Below are 23,004 nucleotides of genomic sequence, written 5' to 3'. Positions count from 1 at the left end.
TTTTAACATCTTGGTACATTAAAACAGCATTTTAAAATGCTACTAAACTGTTAACAAGCTCCCAGGGTTTTTATTTTGGATGACATTTGTTGAAATAAATATATAAACAAAAATTGTGTCTGTCTGCCTGCTGTGACCCACAATCTCTGAGTCTCTGTGGCCATGGGAAAAAAAAATCACAATGACAACAATAACACTCCATCATTGCAACACTTCCAACAAAGAAATGGATGAACTTCTAACAGCTTGTTGAACACACTTTTATTTGTGTGAGTCCACCGCGCGGCACTGTTTTCACGCTATTTACACCATATTCTACAAAACTTGAAGTGAAAAAAAAAATCTAATTATCATGTGAAGCAATAAAATAGCAAGCGAAACGATGAAGAACGGGAATATTTTACTTAAAAAAAAAAGTAAGCCGGTTTCTTCTTCTTGTTTTACGGATCTTTAAATGATTTACCGCCACCAATCTCTTAAATGGATAAACATTTACAGCAGAGAGGGCAAAGAGTATACTCTTTGGAGAGGGGTGGGTAATGGATCCTCCTGGAATGGCAGCGCCCCAGCATGCAACACGGCGTTATGTAGCTTCAATTGCCAGGCGGGAAAACTGGGCGCGCATAGTACGTTCATACATTTTATGAATCTGTTTTAAATTAATCTTTCATTTACGACAGGGTTGGGCTCCCACCTACTGGCGGTTAGACAGGACAAAACCAGCCATGATTTCAGGACAATCGCATACTCAGCAAAATATATCTCCTCAGTGCTTATCGATTAAACAATATATCGCAAATTTATTTCTTTCCCAATGTTTGACCAAAATAATAATAATAATAATAACAACACATTTTATCAACTAGTGTCAACTAGCCTATTAGCCTATATATGTAGCTCAAAAATTTGCACGCATGTTACAGTGCATAATAAACACCAAAATGATATGAAATTTTGTCTGGTAAACTTCATCATACCAGACATTTTGACCGACATTAACTTTTTTAGAGCGAACATTTTTGTGTCTTCTTTGCTTTTAAGTATTTCAGAACTATAAATATGAAAATTAATCTAGTGAATAAATATTATTTTTCAAAAACAAAACATATCCAAGCTGTCATATCACTTTTATGGTCATTCTAACACAATGAAAATGCATAAGAAAAATTAAGGGGCTTTTATTTTGAAGTGCATCACCGCAGGCGGGATTTAGAAAGGGAAATGCGTGTAATCGCGAATCTGTTTTGCATCTAATGAATATGCGTTTTAGAGCTCTGTAACTGGATTTCTTACTAGTAAGAATTGAATTAGAGAGCTCTGTAATTGCATTTTTACTAGTAAGAACTGAATTAGAGAGCTCTCTAATGTGCATTGTTACTAGTAGGAACTAATTAAATTATTACTAGTAAGATTACAATTGCAGAGCTCTCTAATTCAGTTAGAGAGCTCTCTGATTCAATTCTTACTAGTAAGAATTGCATTAAAGAGCTCTCTAAATTGAGTTGTAGAGCTCTCTAAATGAATTCTTACTAGTAAGAATGTAATTGCAGAACTCTGTAATTCAATTGTTACTAGTAAGAACTAAATTAGAGAGCTCTTTAATTCAGAACTTACTAGTAAAAATACAATTGCAGAGCTCTCTAACTAAATTAGAGAGCTCTCTAATTATAATTGTTACTAGTAAGAATTGAATTAGAGAGCTCTCTAATTGAATTATTACAAGTAAAAATGCAATTACGACGAGTAACACTAAAAGCTAAAATGGCTTGCCATAGTCATACATAAATGTCTCTGTGTGTGTGTGTGTGTGTGTGTGTGTGTGTGTGTGTGTGTGTGTGTGTGTGTGTGTGTATACACTACCGCTCAAAAGTTTGGGATCAGACTTGTTTTTTAAAGTGCCCCTATTATGCCTTTTCAAATATGATATTTCATGTAGTGTGTCATGTAGCTGTATGTGAACATAAACTATCTGCAAAGTTGTGACGCGGACAGTGCACTATAAATGAAGTTTTTGTCTAACAAAAAAAAGAGTCGGCTCACATTCGCCTAAACGAGTCGTCAGCAATTCGAATCTTTTTTCTGTAACGGCCACACGTCACGAGCTACACATTTGCGTAATGTCCGCCCACGTTCAATTTCGCGAACAACTTGCCCGCCCACAAACAGTAGGCCTACCATTTTCACGTGGATTAACGTTACATCATGTCAAGAAGACGCCCTGCGCTGTGAGAGTGTATTTGTTTTATATGCCCTTCCGAAAGATGAAACTACCAAGAATGAGTGGTTAACATTAATTTTTTCAACACCTCAGCAGTCCAATGCCAATCTTGTGTTGTGTTCGCCTCATTTTACTGATGACTGTTTTTCCAATCTTGGGGAGTAACGTTACAACGCGAGATTCACCAAACGCTTGGTTTTAAAAAATGGATCAGTGCCCAGTTTATTTGGACCGGCTTGCTCCTCTGAACTTCTACCTGTAAGTATGATTAATAATTGATGATTGTATTTTCTAGCGATCGTTCAAAATACGTCTTTGTGTACGTTATGGTGTGTAACAACCCCGCACATGTCTTGGTAAGCGGCTAACTTGCGTTTCTGTAGTTCTGTTTTTCAGCTGTGAGTGTAGTCTAAAAATTGTGATTGATGCAGCTTGACTGTCTGTCTGCCTTATTAGTTTAAGTAATGATAATGATAAACGATGGCTTAACGCAGTGTTATGGGTTGTACGTTACAGTGTTGAAGTTCACAACGTAGAGGTGTGCCCGGTTCGCTTACAAAAGCAAATTGCAAGCACTTTCTACAGTTATAATATGACACCCACTGAGAAACGTCCTGCTCCAGTCGTGCTTGCAAAACAGTTTCTTGTCGATGTGCCACTTCTTCAACCGTTTCATCGTCAGACTCCGGCTCGAATTGATAGGGTAAAATCGAGGCTATCTTTTCTATGCATTAACAGGTCTCCACAGCTGTCATTCAGTTATGCCAATGGGCGTTTCGTTTTGCGCTGAAGCGGTAGACCAATCCAAAAGGACTGCACCATCTGACCAATCACAGCAGTGAGGGCTCACTGAAAGGAGGGGTTTAGAGAGACTGATTCTTCGAACTGCTTCACACGAGTCGTTTACGAATCATTTAGAAACGGGGTAAAATTAAATCTAATTTTTGAGAAAACTAAAGTGTTTTTTGAACTTGCATACATGTAAACCTGTTTTAAGAGACTATTACAACCTGGCGCGGATTAACGCACAGGCTTACATAGGCTGCAGCCTAGGGGCCTCACGTGTTCAGGGGCCTCGGATTGGCCAGACAATTTTTTTTTTTTTTTATACTTAAGTGCGAACCAGGCACGGCACGGCGCAGGGACACCAGTTTGGATGGGCCAGACCAATTGTGAACGTTAAATTAAAAACGTTATCTAATCACTGTTTAACCTAATAAAAATTACTGACTAATATACTGTTAAATTATCTGTGACTATACATAATATACATTTTAATAGCTTGCTCTTTAAATATTTTGTTGCATTGTAAAAAAGTTTCGGTGCATAGGACGGACTTCGCGATCGCTCTCCGTGGTTCTGACCAAAGAAGAGTGCTTTGGAATCTCCATTAGGTATCATAAGCATCATTCCTGGGCTGCGGGGGGCACCAAAAAATCTGGGTCGTGAAAAATCATCACGACAGGCTACTAGTATAAATAACAAATAAAATATGTCTAAAGCATGTTGATATACAAAAGCAATATAAAGGTAATATAGGCCTAGACCAAATTAGCGGAGAAAAGGTGATCTCCTGTGCGGCCCTCTCTCCAGTCTCCCTTCCCCACCAGTGATGCGCGGGTTGATCCAAAATGAGCGGGAGGCTGCGGTTACCCGCGGTTACGAGTCATCCAAAAATATTTCTAATGTTATTCGGGTCGCGGTCGGTCGGGTCGTTTGAAATAAAGATGCCAATTAACCCTTTGTAATTCATATTGTACTAGACACAATTTTCTTTGAAATACACAGACCTATTTAACTTTTGAATGTTAAGCGTTATTAACTGTTGAATAAAGCTGAGGCGGAACAAAATGCCCGATTCCCAACACGCTTAACTGAGCAATGCCATTGTACCATTTTATAGGCTACTTTTAAACGTATATAGCTCAGTAATGTTAGTTTTATGTATTTTCTGAGAGGGGGTGGGATTTTTGTTGGGAAAGACGGGTTAGAGACGATTAGACTGGATAAACACATGCAGCACCTTAATTCTTAAGAAAATGGTTTTCCTAATAAATATTTTGATTATGTCCAATGCTTCTCTTTCTTTTTGGAATTATTAGACACATGTCTTTTCAAATGCCTAGGTCTGTTTAATTTCCTTAATTATACAATTTCTAGCACTATTTTTAAACGTTTATTCAAGCAATAATATATAAATTATCTCAAATATATGCTTGTTTAAAACCAGGGATTGAAAACGAATTCAAAGGGTATTTTTCTTTACATTTCCAGAGAGCTAAACGAACGAAATTAAACATTACTTAATAAATGTAAAGCACTATAAATTCGTTTAAAACAACTATTAATATGTAAAATAATATTATTTGAAAACTTCGTTTTGAAGTGCATTCGTTATGTTTGTATAAGAAAATTCGTTAACCTAGCCTATTAAGTTGATTTAATATTCTTTATAATTTTTTAGAAAAAGTTAAAAGTTAAGAAAAAAGGAGTTCGCTTGTAGTGTATATATATATATATTTAGGGCTATAGGCTAATCTTTTTCTCAACTTTTATTACACTGTAGATCGAAATAAAATAATTCTTGATCATATTTAACATCGGAGAATCACTGACATAATTTAGAGTAGCCTACTTCGAAAACGAAACTATTTAAATCTGTATAAAGGAAAGACAAAATAAACCACAACAAGAAAAAATCTGTATTTTTCTTGTAATCAAGAACATTTCTTTTGACAAAATAGGGCTGGGTTGGAAAATATGTGACATCATTATGTTTTTTTAATTTAATCAATGTTGATTATGAAAGTGAGCATGCAGTGAGCATGCAGCATGAGAAAGATATGATACATCATGAGATGTGCAATATGTCTGGAGACATGGGTAAAACATTTTGACCACTTCATTAAGTTTTGTTTTGTAGTCTCTTTTTTAAAAGATTTTCGTTTTGTATGAATTGTATCTTAATTTTGATGTTTTATCAACCAATTGCCTGTGTTTAATAAATAACAAGCAAATATATAGCAGACAATGTAATAAGGCGCCGACACGATCAGTTGCATTGCATGTGAACTGGAGGGCGCCGAAACTCAGCTTGTGCCTCACAGATTTGAGAAATATGGGCTATCTATTATAGAAAGTTTGAAATGTCTACTTTTAAACGAAAATATTCAAAACTAAAATAAATAGGCTAGCCTTCTCTCTGAATATGTAATCATATGAAATGTGCGTTTCTCTCTGGCGTTCATGGCGAGACCACATCGTCAACTTCATCTTTGCTGCGACACAGAAAACACCAGTTTATTAATAAATAATTAAATGTCTCCTTGTGGTCTGCGCTTGAGTGCGGCTATATTACGTAAACGCTCATCTATCGGGTATATAGCCTAAGTAATGAAATTAATATAAAGGGGCGATTTGTCCACGAATGGCTTGAATGAACAATTAGTTGACTTTAGTCGGAGGCAGCCCTTATTCCACATATTTGCAGGCCATTCTGGGTTGAGCCAGCGACCCTGAGTGGAATGAGCAAGCGGAATATTCAGAATGCGCTCTCCGCTCACATGCTCTGATCGGAACAAAGACGAACCAATGTCTGCTGAACTTGCGCAGAAACAAAGACAGTTTAGACATAACCAGCTTTTTAAAATTAACTTTTTTAAACCAATATTTAGACTATTTTAACACAAATTATGAGCTTACTGCCGATTTTTTTTTTTTTATATAATTCTTGACAAAATTAGAATATATTAAAAAAAATTTTTTTGGGATGGGCCTGTTGAAAAGTCGGTGGGCCAAAGGGGGGGGGGGGTCTCACACATAGATCAGCCTAGGGGCCCCTGACAACCTTAATCCGCCCCTGATTACAACAATATTAACTACCTTTAACATGGCATAATAGGGGCACTTTTTTTAAAGACGTCTCTTGTGCTCATCAAGGCTGCATTTATTTGATCAAAAATACAGAAAAAAACATTAATATTGCAAAATGTTATTACAATATAAAATAATGTTTTTTATTTTAATATTTTAATATAAAATTTTAATATATTTTAATATAAAATTTAATATTTAATATTAAAATTTAATTTAATATTTTAATATAAAATATATAATTATATAAACAATATAATTTATTTTTGTGATGCAAAGCTGAATTTTCTAAAATGCTGATTTATTATTAGAATTATCAAAAAATATATAAATATTTTCTAACAATGTAAATCTATGCTATCACTTTTTATCCTTGGTGAATAAAAGTTTTTTTTTTTTTTAAAGAAAGAATAAACATTTACTGACCCCAAACTGTTAAAAAGTAGTGTATATTGTTAAAACCTTTCTATTTTAAATAAATGCTGTTGTTTTTAACCTTTTGTTGATCAAAGAATCCTAAAAAAAGTATCACAGGTTCCAAAAAAATATTAAGCAACTGTTTTCAGCACTGATAATAAATCAGCATAGAATGATTTTTGAAGGATCATGAAGAGACTGAAGACTGGAGTAATGATGCTGAAAATTCAACTTTAACTACAGATATACATTAAATTTTAATGTATATTAATATAGAACACAATATTATTTTTTTGTATTTTTGATCAAATGAAACTTCTTTAAAAAAAACATTAAAAATCTTATTGATCCCAAACTTTTGATATATGATATATATATATATATATATATATATATATATATATATATATATATATATATATATAATAACACACACACACACACACACACACACACACACACACACACACACACACACACACACACACACACACACACACACTATATACAACAAACAAACAAAAACATTTTTGCAAGGAAAAATAAATAAATAAATAAATATACAAAAACTTACCATTCTTAAAAGGATGGTACATACATGGTTTTATACAATTGATTAAAAAAAAAGTTAGTTTTATACAATTGATTTTATACAGTTGATTATAAGTTTTTTTTAAAGATTCTATGTATTTCTTACATTCATTTTTAAAACAATTTATAGAGGGTTTACTGTTATTTCACTTACTTTTGGTTTCAGGTTCTTCTAAACAAAAAAACGCAATCTACCTCAAAATGAAATCTTTCCCGTAAAATTTCAGCAGCTGGATAAACATTGTTAATAATTCTAAACAGAATAACCTTCATTTTAGGTAATTTGTCATTTAAGATAATTACTCAATTTGTTTTTAAATATTTCATTATCAAAATGTTTTATTTTTGAGGGTGTACCGAAGTCTGAAAATAACCTAGGATACATTTTAATACATTCCCGATTACTTTGATCTTACACTTTTTATCCCAATATGTATTCCATCTTCAACAGATATACATTTAAATATGTGAGGGAGTTTTGTATTGTTTTAAAGAAGGGGGAGGCTTTACACAGAATATTAATTTCTCTAAAGGAAATTTTTTTTTTTTCAAATTTCTCCATGAATGAATTATGTTGAATAAATTGACCAGCGTCATCTAACAGATCTACAACATTAAAACATAAAACATTTTTCATACCATGCTGTATTTCTATTTATTGTAATCGTTCTGTTAATCCACAAGATAGCGGTGTGAAACTTTGGGTGAATATGATTTTTTAAATAATAAAAAAATCTAACCATCAGACTCTCTTGAATACACACTTTGGTATATGAAACCACATTGTGTTAAATAGGTTTTAATCCAATTCAGTTTACGTACTCCAACCATTAATTCAAATTCAGATGCTTTCAGACCTCTATTTTTATATTATTTAATCATGTGATTTTTTGTACAAATAAATAAATGTGAAGAAAGCAGCGTGACAATTTTGTCAAACAGAATCGCGTTTGGTCCTTTGAGGCCGCCGTACTAGGAACACGGCAGTCGGAGGTGGCGGGATACATTGCTACATGTGAAGCAAGCACACTGCACTGAACATTAACACATTACGACAACAACAGTGAGACCCAATGGACCCAATAGCCAAATACATCTCGCAGAAAATCAGTAAGACGCGGTGGCGGCCTATTTCTCCAGCATTATTACAGCAGCCTGAAGTGTTCGCCACAGGATCCTGGGACAACGAGGCAGGAGCGCTAGTTTAGATAAATTACCACGGCACATCTCACTGGTGTTTCGTTTTTACTCATCGTTTATTGTGTGTTTGCAGAATAACAAAGTGTCGATCTGGTCAGTGGGAGATCATGGAGTCTCTAACATGGACGGAGAGTTTGATGAAGAGCCACAGTTACTGTGTGAATCACAACATGACGGGGATGTCATGGACCTGCAGGTGATTGTCAACTCACACCTTATACTGCATGCACATCCCTTCAGTCTCATGACATCTAACTTTTTTCTACATTACATTGAGAAAGAATGTGTTATGTTGAGTAGGGGAGATCAGGGGCAGTTGTACCATTCAGTACACGTTTTACAAGTCCAGTTAGTAATGCTAAATAAATCAGAAAATACTTAAACAACATGTAAAATATTTGTATTTAGTTACATTCATTTCATTATTTTCTTTTGTGAATTCATTTGCAATCGAAATGTTCAGCCCCCCCAGAGACTGCTTTCTGAAGATCCAGGACTTAAAAATTGCAACTAAAACAGATTACTGTCATATTACTGATAATGTTAATATAAAATGTCATATTTTTGAGTTACAGGATTTTTTAATAACACCGCTATGTCATAATTATTCAACATTGCTGAATTATTTGGGGAGCTATAATGTCTTAAAAGACGCCTAAACCTTTAGAAACTCTATTAGAAAACAGAATTAGCTGAAGTTGTTACACATACATACAGTTAGCCCATGCATGTGCCAAAGTTGAGTAGCTAATATGACAAAGTCAACAAAGCTCTCACAAAAGCTATAGAGAAGAAATCAGTTTATTACTTTAGAAAGTCTAAGGCTATATGAAGATTTCCGAGATATTAAAAGTTCCTAGAGACACAGCTGGCAGCCTTATTTCTTAGTTTAAAATGTGTTGTACCAGAAAACCTTTATCATAAATATCATAAAATATTTGATCTGAACAACTGAGGAAAAACCTGCAATGTACAGCCAAAGACTTTCAAGATGACCTGACGAAAGGAGGAAAAACATTTTAATGCAGTGTATAAGAAGAACTCTTGCTGAATCTTGCTGAAAACTACTCTTGACCAAGAAGAGCAAAAATACCAACTTGAACATTCTAAAACTCATTTGGATCGACCTGTGGAGTTCTGGAAGAATTTTTTTATGGAGTGATGTGACCAAACTAGAACTTTTTGGACCTATGGATCAGCGGTATGTCTGGTGCAAAAAAGTCTAAGCTTAAAAGCAGAAAATCACCATCTCCATCTTCAAACTCAGAGGAGGATCAGTCCTGTTATGGGGTTGTTTTACTGTAGCAGGAAGGGGGAAATCATGATGGTGTAAAAACATCATGGATTCTTTGAAGTATCAGGTCATTTTGACAAGAATTGTGATGCCTTTGGTGCAAAGATTGAAGCTGATGATCAGTGGACTTTCCCGCAGGACAGCCATCCAAAGTATACATCCAAATCTACTTGTGCTTGTTTCAGGGATCAGTCAAATGTTCTTGAGTGGTCTGTTCAGTCTCTTAATTCACATTGAAAATATTTGGTTGAATTTGAAGAAAGCAGTGGCAACCAAAGATTATCAGTGATCTGAAAGCTTTTTCAGGTGAATACTGGGCCAAGATTGCAGTAGAGAGGTGACAAAAGCTTCTAAGTGCTTACAGGCAGCGTTTAATAATGGTTTTAAAGAATAAAAGATTCTGCACCAAATTTGACTTTTGGGGGTTGAATAATTTTGAACATGAATGTTTAGAGCCAATTTGATTTTATATTTACATTGTTCATCAACATACATTCTCAGAATTACTCAAATGTGCAAAATTAAAAAGAGAAAGATGTCTTTAATTTGTGGACTAGTTGAATAAAGCCATCCTTGTATAATCTGTGCAGTTTCTAGATCAAGACAGACTTGTTTCTGCATCATCAAGTGGGGCTGTGACAATCTTTAAGCTTCAGTCTGACTGTCAGGTATTTTGTTTGTTTGTTTGATATATGCATCAGTTTGATACATGTCTTTATGCACAGCAAAGTCTGACCCTTGTGATTGTGACGTTTAGGCTCTGTCATTGGCTCATGTGTGGGATAGAGCTCATTGTTACTCCTGTGATAATGCACCCTGCACTGCAATAGTGTGCAAAAGCCCTGAAATCGTGTCAGTGGGTGAGGACGGAAGAGTTATTCTTTACAAGGCAGATCAGACAGAAGTGCTCCGTGTTATTGGTAAGTGTTTTTTAGCTTTCTTTGTAGCATGGACAAAGAATTTTTTAAATATTTTTTTTATGCAAAAAGTTTGACTTACTTTTCATTATAATTTACCCTCCTTTATGTCTGTGTCATGTTCCAAACCTGTATGACTAACTGTTATCCATGAAACACAAAATATGTTTTTCTGTACAATGAAAATTGCTTGCAAAAAATCCAAAAAAAGTACTATGTGATTTTCAGGTTTTCTCTAGCTTATTATAGGTGTGAATGTGGAACAGCAGACCTTAAAAAACCTTCCCTTCAAGATAAATAATTGAATTCTGTTCCTCACACAAAGATTGAGAAGATTCGGACAATAGGACATAAGTCTTGAACTTGCTTTATGGTGCTTTTTGAAGCTTTAGTACTCTATCGGAAAAAAAAAATTGAGATTCTTCTTGGTTTTTTTGTGTTTTACTCAAAAGTCATTTTTGGAATAAATCAAGATAGAACTTTCATTTTTGACATGTAATGCATGTTAATAAGACAGTTATTTTCTTTCAACAGAAAATGCAGATAGCAGTACAATTCATGCTGTGACATTTCTAAGGACGACTGAAGTTCTCACTGTTAATTCCATCGGTCAGCTGAAGATGTGGGACTTCAGACAGCAGAGTGACAGTCCTGCACAAATTCTCTCTCTGTATGATTCATTCATAACTAGTTTAAGAGACCATATTAGCATTATTAGTTTATTATTTTCCAGATTCTTTTTACAAGTTTTACAATTACTTTTTACATATTACTGGTTACCTGGGTTAAAAATGCAGTTTCAGTGCTGCTTTAAATGGCTCTAATCAATCCCAGCCGAGGAATAAGGGTCTTATCTAGTCAAACAACCAGACAATTAAAAAAAAGAATCATTTTTTGTACACTTTTTAACCATAAATGCTTTATCTTGTCTAGCTCTCCAATGTGCTTGCGTACTCTGTGCACTCCGGTTCAAGACAGTTAGGGTGTGTCGAAAAACTCCCATCTGATTTTCTCCTCCAACTTCAAAATCACCCTACATCGCTGTTTTACATTTTGTAAAGGGTGTTTGACCTTCATTGCAAGTTCACTTTGTAAACACTGGCTCGGTACTTCTGCAGATGATTTTGAAGTTGGAGGAGAAAATGAGATGGGAGTTTTGAGACATACCCTAATTGTCTTGAACCACAGTGCACAGAATACGCATGCACATCGCAGAGCTAGACAAAAAAGTATATAAATTGTATTTATTTATTTATTTTTAGAAAATAACTGATCGTTTCACTAGGTAAGACCCTTATTCCTCGGCTGGGATCGTGTAGAGCCCTTTGAAGCTGCATATTTACCATTGAGCACCATTAAAGTTCACTATATGGAGAAAAATCCTGTAATGTATTCCTCTTTAAAGATATAAAATGTTGGTCCCTTTTGACATTCATCTCTATCAAAGTTTTTTTATTTATCTGAATTTACTCTAAATAGAACATCTAAAAGTGGGATCTTATGTTGTTGTTTTTTTTTTTTTTTTTTTCTGCTGATGCAGCACTGGTGACAGAGTGCCCTTGCATTGTGTGGATAAACACCCAAACCAGCAGCACATAGTGGCCACAGGAGGACAGGATGGGATGCTGTATATCTGGGATGTGAGACAGGGCAATACACCCTTCTCTCTCATAGAGGCCCATTCAGCAGAAAGTGAGTACTAGTGTTGTTTTTGGTGGCCAGTTTTAATTTTAGTTTTAGTCTAGTCTTTGTGTGAAGCTGTCATTTTAGTTTTTATTAGTTTTAGTCACGTTCATACTCTTTTTAGTCTAGTCAAGTTTTAGTCAACTAAAAGTCTGAGCATTTTAGTCTTATTTTAGTCAGAATTACCCATGACTATTTTCGTCTAGTTTTAGTTGACGAAAACTGATGCCATTTTAGTCTAGTTTTAGTCAATAAAAATGGTATTTTAGTCTCTTTTTAGTAATGCAAATTTATTTAACCCAGTCAATATAGCATAAGTACCTAGTAGTATAGACGAAACCAAAGTTTTCATTTAGCCAAACCCATTTCAAACACGGTTATCTTATTATATTATTGTTACCTTATAGGCTCAAGAATACATCCATTCCAGACATGGAAGATGCTCTAATTTGAATTTACAACAAAATCAAATAACACAAACCCCTTGTGCAGGTTTCAAGTGTCATTCACTTTTTAAGAATAAATCATAACGAATAAATATGTACATGTGTAGTTTTGTGCATGTTCATTTTGTAGTAATCCCCGCTTCACAAGCACTACTAATTAATAATAATATTAGTCAGCTTAACAATATTCTTAATTTACTTTGATCATCTATGCCAACACGAATCATGCTTATATTTTTATAAGTTTATTTACAGATTAATTCATTTTTACCTTGTGTAAGTAAAATATTTTTTATGGTTTTCGTAGCACAAATTGATCTATTTTATGCAACTGTCCAAAAATCGCTTGGGCATCTGGGACGCAAAAGAAACTTTTTCCACCTTTGACTACAAGATGTCATTAGTGTACAACGTGTTGAAAAGCTTTGAATAATGAACCTTTTTATGATAGAGTTGAGGGGAACGCTTCGAAGAAATGTCGTTTCTTCTTTTTCTCCCAAAGAGGAACCCCAGCTGGCCGGCCATCGGTCCGTTTATCTGTGTCAGACTTAACTTCGTTTGTAGTCGTCTTCTAGATAATTCCGCGAGTGGGGCTTGAGAAAGTGACGTCGCCTGCGGTTTAGGCTAGAAGGGATACAGCTCTGGCTACTGGGCATGCGCACATCAATCTAACGTTATAACATTTCGTTTCGTCTCGTTTTCGTCAACAAAAAGGAAGAGACATTTTATTATAGTTTTTATTTTGTAAACCACATTTAGTCTCGTTTTTATTCGTCAACGATATTGCATTAAACATTTAATTATAGTCATCGTCACATGACCAACATTTTCGTTTCGTCTCGTTTTCGTCACGTGATAAAGGTTCGTTGACGACGATATTTAGTCATAATTTTCGTTGTCGAAAGCAACACTAGTGAGTACCCTTTGAATCCAGTGCATTTTTCTCACCCTGTTTATCTGCCTGTGAATATCATCACAATACAGAAGAAATACTACTTCTGTTTCATCACAACGATTTTCTTATCGTTTCTTATCATTTAATCTTAAATGTCAAAAACCGGATAATTGGTCAGTAGCACTGGCAGTGATTCTGGTCTTTTTTCTCTACAGTGTGGGAAGTACATTTTCATCCATCAAATCCCAATCACTTGTTTACGTGCTCAGAGGATGGATCTCTGCTCCACTGGGAGACGACTTCAGGATCAGACATGAGCACACTCCTACAGAGTAAGCCAAGACTTCATTACAACTATAATAATATAAATGACAATCTAGCTATCTGATTTTTATCTAAAATATTTGTATTGATCAGGGCCCATATTCACAAAACATCTTAAGGCTAAAATTAGCTCATAACTTGCAATCTGCCTCAGAACACTCTGCATTTATTTGGTTTTAACTTGGTTTTGGAGGTTGTCCCAACTCCAAATTTTCCTTTGATTATTTCCTTGTTTTCATTAACAAGTTGGGCATGAAGTAACAGCCGTTCTTGCATTCTGTTTGGTTTTCTTTTACATTTGCATATCTTACTAACAGCCATGTTTGTTCTATTCTGGTAATAAAAAGGCTGTTTATATGCAATATTTGAATATTGCAACATAATCTCATGTTCTACAATATTTCTATGAACAAATCTCTGACAGAGACTCCTCCCCTATCAGCCAATCACTGTGTGCATAGTTAGTAAGCATGCTGGCTAATAATAAGTGGACATGGCAATAATTAATGAGCATTGTCCTGAACATAAACAAAATACAATGGCTCTGTTGACGGTGATTTAATTAAAAATCAGCAAACATGACAGGTTTCTTTGGTCAAAAATAGCATCACTCAACATTTGAGAACTGCAAAACTGAAACTCTTTATCTCTTTTCATTCACCTCCTTTCCCATTTTTCTTGGTGAAATCTCATCCCTAGGGATCACACATGTCTGTTTAAGCCTTAGTTTAGCCAAAAATGAAAATTGGTCATACATAGCAACAATGTCAACCCCGCCCTTACTCTTAGCTTAAAGGGGTGCTATTATGCTTTTTCACTTTTTGAACTTTAGCCAGTGTGTGGTGTGCAGGGGCGGATCTAGAAAATTATTCATGGGGTGGCAAGGGGGTGGCATTAAAATTATGAGGGGTGGCAACACTGAAGCAAGCATCCTTGCATGGTTTTTGTGGATTCAAGGAACGCTATTCTTATTCGGTGTATACACTAGGGTGCATATTTTTACATTGTCCTATAAAAATGAAATAAAGGCTGATGTGTGATTGTCTTGAACCTGATATCTGGATTGGAAAGTCAGATAAATTAAATATTTAACTTCTCTTTATTGAGTTCTATCCAAACCTGTAGCAAGTTTAAGTCTATGCCAAGTTTAATTTACAAAGCATGACAAACAATGCAGACTGCATATGGATACAAAGACTCAGTGGATCAAGTTTCCTTAAGTCAAAAACACATAATAAATATACAGAAACCACATTTAAATCACCAACAAATATCTTCAAAATGAATAAAATAAATCACAGTATTCAGAGCAACAAAATGACCTTTTAAAGTATTCAAATATCTTGAATGAGACATGAAAACAAATTCAATATTTTTTTATGCAAGTAAAGCAACAAAAGTCCCTTTAAGTCCAATTATCTCTTCTTTTTTAACAAACCAACAAATTTGCCTGGACCGAAAACTAAATAACAAATTTTGGTGTAACAAGGTTATGACCATTCACAAACAGCTTTGGTGCACATGTGTAAAATTAAAATTCAAGCAATTTTCAAGCACTTTCAAGGTGCATTTTCAAGATTTTCCAGCACTGTGGTAAATTACATGTTCACATACATGAGTTCTTCATTTTAAAACAGATGTTATTGTGCTATTAAAAAAACAACTGTCTGGATTTCATATAACATTGCCAAATATAAGTTGCCAACATACAGTATAAAAATTCTACAATTTAAAATATTTAATTAATATAATTTACAGATTATCTGCAATATTATAGTAAGACCTGCGCAAATAAAAGTAATACTGTATGAGTGGGGTAGGGCAATGTCTATGGTAACATATTAATGACTGGTATAAAATGACTGTAAAAAAACATGATACTAAACTAAAATTCTTAAACCTGCAGTTCAAAAAGTGTTTTTTTCACACAAATACATTTCACATTTTAGCCTAAAAGTAGTAAAAGGTAGACAAAAAATAAGCTATAAAATTACTAATAACATTAATTTAACTAGTCCAAATAAAAAAGACAATATTTTTAAGTATAGAAAATCAGATAGGAGTCTAAATGTCAATCAAAAATATTTTCAATACACAAACAAACAAATATGAAGGAATTCATTTTTTTTTTTTTTTCACTATTTATAGTGCATCTGCAGAATTTTTAAATATCAATTTAGGGCAATGTATGACCCTTTTTAATTGTTTAGATTTTTAGAAAGCACATTAACTTGTTTCACATTTACAACTCTGTGTTTACTGCATAAAGACGTGGGTCGATATTTGCAATCTGACTATAAACAGCTGAAAATGAGCAAATTCATTCTTTGTCACGAGGGGGCGCTTTAGGTGCGCTGAAACATCGCGGTTTCCCTAGTAACGGCTGTACACACAGCAGCATTAGCGCTGTTTTATCAGACACGGAATGAAAATGCGAACGACACGATTCTATGACAGTCTGTTCCCTTCAGATACATGCATATAAAGACATCCGTGCCGCGTTTTGACTTTGAAACATGCAGCATTCTCGTCTTTCCGTCCCCAACTGTAAGAACTCTTAAAATTATAATTAAGCATTTTCTTATTCTATTTAACATATTTAAAACTTTTTATCGCCTAAATTGAGGAACCCACAGGAGCCCTCTACTTTACAATAGTGCGTCGGGGAGGCCGGTTAAACATTTTGGTAGCCCGACAGGAAAACACAATAGCTCCGGCACGTCGGGCTAGCGATTTTGCGAGTTCCGAGTTCTCGTTTTAAACATAATTCGTTTAAACATAATTTTTCGGTTTCAAGCCATCGCATGATGCGACAACCTCACTGCATGTTTTCGCTTGATCGCTTGGCTTCTGATTAGCTCTTCCAGGTGTCCGTCCTTGGTTTCCAGGGTGACGCTGATAGATGATTGGGACGCTCGTCACACTATACGCTATTTTTATGTCATCAAAATACAGAGTCGCTGCTGTAAATCAGTCGAGGAAACTCTTTTAATTTTAGAACACTAGGACACGAGTGCTGGGGTGGCAAGGCTTTTTCTTAGGGTGGCAATTGCCACCCCGTGCCACCCCTGGCAGATCCGCCCCTGGTGGTGTGTACGTTTGGGCATTAAAAACATCTACAAAGTTACAAATCTCAAAGTCCACTCCAAAGGGAGATATTTAGTTTAAAAAAAATCCCTTTTCAAGAACTACAACGAACGGCTCATTTGGACTACAGCGTTTGTTTTCCGCATGCAATGATGTCACAACGCGGTATCCCGCCTACAGAAATTCAATTCGTTAGCGGGTTGGGGATTCGCCCAACTTTAGCATGTATTATGGACAGCCGCTTCTGGGATGCTTCAGCGAGCCGCAGGTCGTCTCAGCTTTAACTAAAGAGTCCGCGAACTGCTCCGGAATCCATGCTGGATCCGCGCCATTGACGTGCGGTATAGAGGTTTCAAACACACGCAGAGTCGCGGCTGATGTAAACACCAACACTGACTAGTGATCATCTGTGCACGCGTTGAAGCCGCGCCGTAGACGTGCAGTGTGTGGTAAGACATTTATTCATCATACAGTGTAGATAGCTTCACTAGCCTTATGGTTTCGGGCATGTAAATAATAAATACATTAGCACAATAATGATAATATCACGTATCGGCGATCTCGCAGGCTGATGATAGGGCCAACAATACTGTAGCATTTTATTAACTCACCTTTCGTGCATCCTAGGTGACTTCCTTCTTTCAGACGAATGCAATCTGAGTTACATTAAAAATAATCCTAGCTCTCCCAAGCTTTAGAACTGAACGGTATAGACGAGTGTTTCTCTCCATCAGTCCAAAATAGTCGATCCATAATAAAAAAAGTGCCTCACATGGCTCCGGGGCGGTCGGTAAAAGCCTCCTTTAGCGATCCGATGTGTTTTTGTAAGAAAAATAACCATATTTAAAACGTAAGAATCAATTTAATCTAGTTTGCTGCTTTGGGAAGGGCGGTGGCAGGGCGGAACGCAGTCTACGCTGTTTGCCAATCACAACGCAGTGGGACTCTGACCAATCACAATACATTTGTTTTTTTGGAAGGTGGAACCCGGAACTAATCGAGCCGTTTGTGTCAGCCTCAGGAGAAAGCTATTGTAATAATGTAAATTATGTGAAAAATTATGTGTTTTTCGAACCACCAAGCATGACAGCATGTTCAAGTACACCCCCAAAACAAAATAAAGACTTTGTAAAAGAGCATAATAGGACTCCTTTAAGAGTTCTCTCTATTCCTTAGTAAAAGTTTGCCTCAGAAGCTTTGTTAATAGGTTTTAAGAGAAAACTCTTAACTAAAAACTTTTGCTGCTATTTTGGGAAAACTCTAATTATTATCTGCTTTAGTATGCACATTGCATTTGGGTGTGATATATCGTCTGCGATAATATCATAATTGTTGTTTTAACGATGTGTGATTTGACGATTAAGCTGTTTACATGAGTTGCTTTTAGAATATTCCTTTCATGTTCCCGTTTTACATGTTATAGTACATAGAGCGGTTAATGACACGCATCATTAACACGCGACGCTATCAGTTCATCTTCGTTATAGACTTTTGGATGTTTCGGTTTTAATTTGACAAAAGCTTGAAGTGGCTCTGGACATATGCAACACATTTTTGTGCATGCTGTGCTGCTCCAAAGCGTCTGCTCCATACAGCGAGCGTTTCAGAGCCAGACAGTTTTTAGGAAAAAAATCACACACAAGCACAGTCACCGAAAGCCAGTTTAGTTTGACTTTTTTTGTTTGTTTTCATTTTGAAAACCCTGTTATCTTTGCCGTTTACTTCACATCACGCCTTGGAGGCTTTCTTTTATTTATTTATTTTTTATTAATTAATTTGATTGCGCGCCCTGTAATAAATGGTTTAGTCGGCATATAACACAGCATGTGATGGAGTCCATGCCTCGTCTTATTAGTTTTTGTTAATAAATGCTATATAAGCTAGTTTTATTTGATTGTTGTTATGCTGTTTAATTAAAAATAACAAATCCATCTTTTAAGAATTTGTTTTAATCTTAAAATTGATAGGTGTAGCCTATATGTAAGCAAAAGATCATGAATTCGTAAAAGTAAAAGTGAAAAGCATCCTAAGACGTTCCAATAGCGGAAATCCCGTTCACAAAATTAAAATCACAAATAATAGCCTACTAATGAAAAAGAACGGGTTGAATGTTAAATACGTTTCCATAAAACTATAAATTATGATAACAGACAAACTATTTATCAGCAATGAGCATTGATTAATCCCATGTTGTAGCAAAAAAATTAATAAAAATGAAACCAAAGCATATGCACGTGCGACCAACTGAGAGCGTTATGCCGCGTTCCAGGAAACCCGTGTTTTTCCAAACTTCTACCCGTGAAAGTGCTACAAAGTCCTGAGTCGTGGTTTGAAGACGTGATTTACGAGCTCAAAAACCTGTCTGGAACGCAGCATTAGTGTGTATCCTCTGGTGAAAAGTCCTACGCAAGGGGAATAGTGTGATTAAGGTGTGTACATGTCTTCCATAATGCGACTAAAATAGGAATACTCCACCTGTCTTAATTCGATTTGTGTTTACTCCGATTATGACTTTAGTCGGATTAAATTAATCAAAAATATCAGTTTACATGGTTGCTTCTTAATCAGAGTATTGTCTTAATCGCGTTAAAATCGGAGTATTGTTGTCCATGTAAACGTACTCATTGAGTATATCACAGAAAGCAAACAAAACACAACTACAGACACGATGAAGTCTAGTAAGTTAGGTTAAACTAGTGTGTGTACAGTGTTTAAAATGATCACATATTCAGCATAATTACAAATGTGATATTGATTTTATACAATAGTTCAATAAACAAGAAGTTTAAATTAAGAAACCTACGTTTTAGACACCATATTTCCTGGTTTTGCTCTTTCGCCAGCACAGATCAATCCAAACATAGGCACAACACTTGCATCTATGAGCAACATGACATGGTTTTTTGTTTCTGAATGAATCAATCGTTTAAATGATTAGGTTCAATCGCAATGACTCACTTAACAGTGACTTGCTGCCACCTACCGGTGGTTTTAATTTCACGTTTAAAGCATCTTTTTCATTTTTAAATCATTTCAAATATCAGTATTCAACATTATCAATACATTATGTATTTGTAACCGCAGGTTAAAACGTTCTACGTCAGTCCTATCTGCGTTAAACAGTATGTAAACACATCTAAATGCCACTTCAGATGCAGCTTCTGTGTTTCCTCTGCATTGCAAACATTTTAGTATTAGTTTAGTTGTCATTCGTTTGGTAACAGCCCACATGTAAGAATTTGACTCAAAAGATTATGCAGACTTTTAGAAAAAATGACTTTATAAAGGTAAAAATGCCCATTAAAAGTTAAAATCTATCTAAACTTATTGGAAAAGATTAATTTCTTTCACTGCTATGAGCTGACCAAGATACCAGCACAATAACACACTCAGCAAAATATTTTCTAATTATCATTATCATGAACTAAATTTGGTTGTCAGTTGAGTGTTTATAATTTATGAGCTCAATAATTTATGAGAGTGACAATCACATTCTACTACTGAAAAATTCACGTAGTGGAAACAGTATTTGGTGTATGATAAGTGGATATGGCAACTGTTGAGCATGCTCTGCAAAGCAACTTCCTAAACAAAACACAACTGCTCTCTCAGTGGTTGTTTAATTGAAATCAGCAAATATAACAGGTTTCTTTAGTTAAAAACAGCGGTCACTTAAGCGAGAACTGCAAAACTGAAACTCTTTTATCCCTCATAACTTTTCATTCACCTCCTTTCCCATTTTTCTTAGTAAAAATCTCATATCAAGGGATCACAAATTTATTAAGCGTTAGTTTACTCAAAAATAAAATTAGCCCATTAAGTACCCATCCTTAACCCATCCTAGACTTATATGACTTTGTATAAATGTGTTTTGATTTTGTATGTTCTTCTAATTGGTTGATACCTGGTTTGTTTTAGGAGGCTGGAACAGCAGGGTCGTCTCTCATAGTGCTGTACCACTGGCAGGGGAGAATGACTCTGTGGTTAGCTCCTGGCTTGCTGGAGACTCCAGCAAAAATAGACTGGAGGCAACTCACATCCTGCCCAGCCAGACGCTGTCTGTCAACAGCCTTGATGTGCTTGAGCAGTGTTTAGTGTGTGGGACTGATGGAGAGGCTGTGTACGTCCACAGACAAGTTCCTGTTTGATGATTGACCCAAAATGTGTATGAAAGAGAATGCTTGGAATATTTTTATATACTTAATTTCTTTGTTCAGTAGGTTGAAACTACACAAGAATGGTTAAGTCATTAAATGGCAGTGTGTACAGCCTTTCTGTGTCAAAACTTCTATATGCTTCAAGTTTTGGATATGACGATGAGGACCATAATAAAAGTTTATCATACTTTTTTCAAAGTTGTGATTGGTTAAAGCCAATATTTACTTAGCTATGATGGCTAAACAAATGAATCAGAGTTCACCAGATTAAAGTTTACAAGAGACTGTTTATTTTACCACCTTTTGCTTTTGGTGTGTGAGGTGCACTTTGTGGAGTTCCTTGCTGCTCTTCCGTGCCACTAGCTACTGATAGATGTACTTGTGCAGCTACAACATGACTCACAAATGTTGTGGGAGGAGATGTAGGTGGATCCACAGATTTTCTACCTCAATCTGCAAGAATAGTGAAAAATATTTAATTTTCAATATGCTGAGGTAGCACAACTGCACCCCAGACTTTTGCGCTACAGTGGTCACAACACACTTGGACAAAGATGTCTGACAGATGTTCAATGAATTACTTTTGATTAAAAGCAAATTTAGGGCTACACATCTTGGTTTAAGGAACAACCACGCTTTAAAAGTTCTTACATAAACAGATTTAATTGCCAGCCAACCCTAAAACCCAAACTCCCGTCTTGTGGTGGGCACGGGGTACAAGGGTAGAAGGATAGCAGCCACTTTCATGCCTACTAGATGTGAAAGGGAGTGACGCTAAAACTTTTTTTCTCCCAGAATGAAGTTACGTAGAGTTGCATTTAACAAAGCAGCCCTTTGTGTTTGATTACTTTGCAACAATACATGCAATCACGAGAAAGAGAAATAAAATCAATCACAGTGATTTTCTCAGGCAGACGTAGCAAGAAAGAATTCAGAAGGGCTGAAACTAAGCGACTCCTGTCTTGTCTAGCAAGCAGCAAATTACACTAATGGGACTCCCTCATTCCAATCATTCCCTGTTTCCAAGCAGTATTTTCTCAAAGTAGATTTTAATGTCTGATGCTGACGCTTCAAAGCACCCTGCAATTAAGGATGATAGGCGCTGGACAGCAAATGAAACACACTCAGAGATTTCAGTGCATTTCGGAAGATTGTAGACAGGAATTCTGAACCTTTTTATCAGTTTTAATTAAACCATTTTTGCATATTTGCAACTCAAAAGTAATGAAAAATGTACAATTTATGAGTTTAATGAAAAGCTAATAAGTAAATCATAAAAATGGTAAACAAAAATAAATAATTTTAAAGTCAATTTAAATAAAGAAAAAAGTATTTAAAAAATGCAATATATAATTTGTTTACCTGCATGTCATGCATAACCAGCGTCAGAGAACCAATGAACATGTAAATGTAATACTTAATAATTAAAATATTTATTTTAAAGTCTCAGGGATACTTTAATCATATATATTAAGTAAAGGAGAATCAGATGGCAAAAAGGTTTGTGAATTTGGGCACTTTCATGTGTTTGAAAGACAAAAGCCAGACATTGAAATACATGGTTAAATAAACTACTGAGTGATAATTCAAATAAAAATCAATGTGTTCATTAGTAGTTGATGCAATATTGAAACACTTCTTAAACCTGAAATAATTTTTGTAAATCAGTGGTCAAATGCTGTGTTGCCACCTGACTAATGACTGATCTTTGTGTGAATGTCCACAACACTGAAAACTTCCTAAGTGTATATGAGCAGTAGGCTGTTTTAGAAATGAAAATTAAGAAGATGAAAAAGAGGAATTAGCAAGAAGCATTAAGGGGAGACACTGGAGGCAAAACACAGTTTTTTCATGTACCTGTTAAGTTTGAGATTTTGGGCTTTTTGGTGTTTCTGTTTCATG

The 23,004-nt window shown here is 35.3% G+C and overlaps 1 protein-coding gene across 1 annotated transcript; it reads left to right on the top strand.

The window, feature by feature from the left end:
- The first annotated feature begins 8,086 nt into the window (after window positions 1-8,086).
- Window positions 8,087-21,303, top strand: nup43 (nucleoporin 43). Its single transcript, XM_073817010.1, has 8 exons — window positions 8,087-8,289; window positions 8,373-8,495; window positions 10,184-10,261; window positions 10,351-10,513; window positions 11,045-11,180; window positions 12,051-12,202; window positions 13,750-13,866; window positions 20,864-21,303. Exons 1-8 carry the CDS (start codon window positions 8,173-8,175, stop codon window positions 21,091-21,093), a joined length of 1,116 nt encoding a protein of 371 aa, XP_073673111.1. The 5' UTR covers window positions 8,087-8,172; the 3' UTR covers window positions 21,094-21,303.
- Window positions 21,304-23,004: the final 1,701 nt, after the last annotated feature.

This window comes from Garra rufa, chromosome 13 (assembly GCF_049309525.1).
Source record: "Garra rufa chromosome 13, GarRuf1.0, whole genome shotgun sequence".
In the NCBI taxonomy this organism is placed as follows: domain Eukaryota; kingdom Metazoa; phylum Chordata; class Actinopteri; order Cypriniformes; family Cyprinidae; genus Garra; species Garra rufa.
Note: the sequence above shows the minus strand (reverse complement) of the source record. Positions and strands in the feature narration are given on the sequence as shown.

Bases quoted from the DNA above. Each gene is read 5' to 3' on its own strand.
- nup43 (XM_073817010.1), top strand. From the start codon at position 8,173: ATGGACCCAATAGCCAAATACATCTCGCAGAAAATCAGTAAGACGCGG. The intron at 12,203-13,749 runs GTGAGTACTAGT...TTTTCTCTACAG, and splicing joins AGAGGCCCATTCAGCAGAAA to TGTGGGAAGTACATTTTCAT. The intron at 13,867-20,863 runs GTAAGCCAAGAC...GGTTTGTTTTAG, and splicing joins CATGAGCACACTCCTACAGA to GAGGCTGGAACAGCAGGGTC.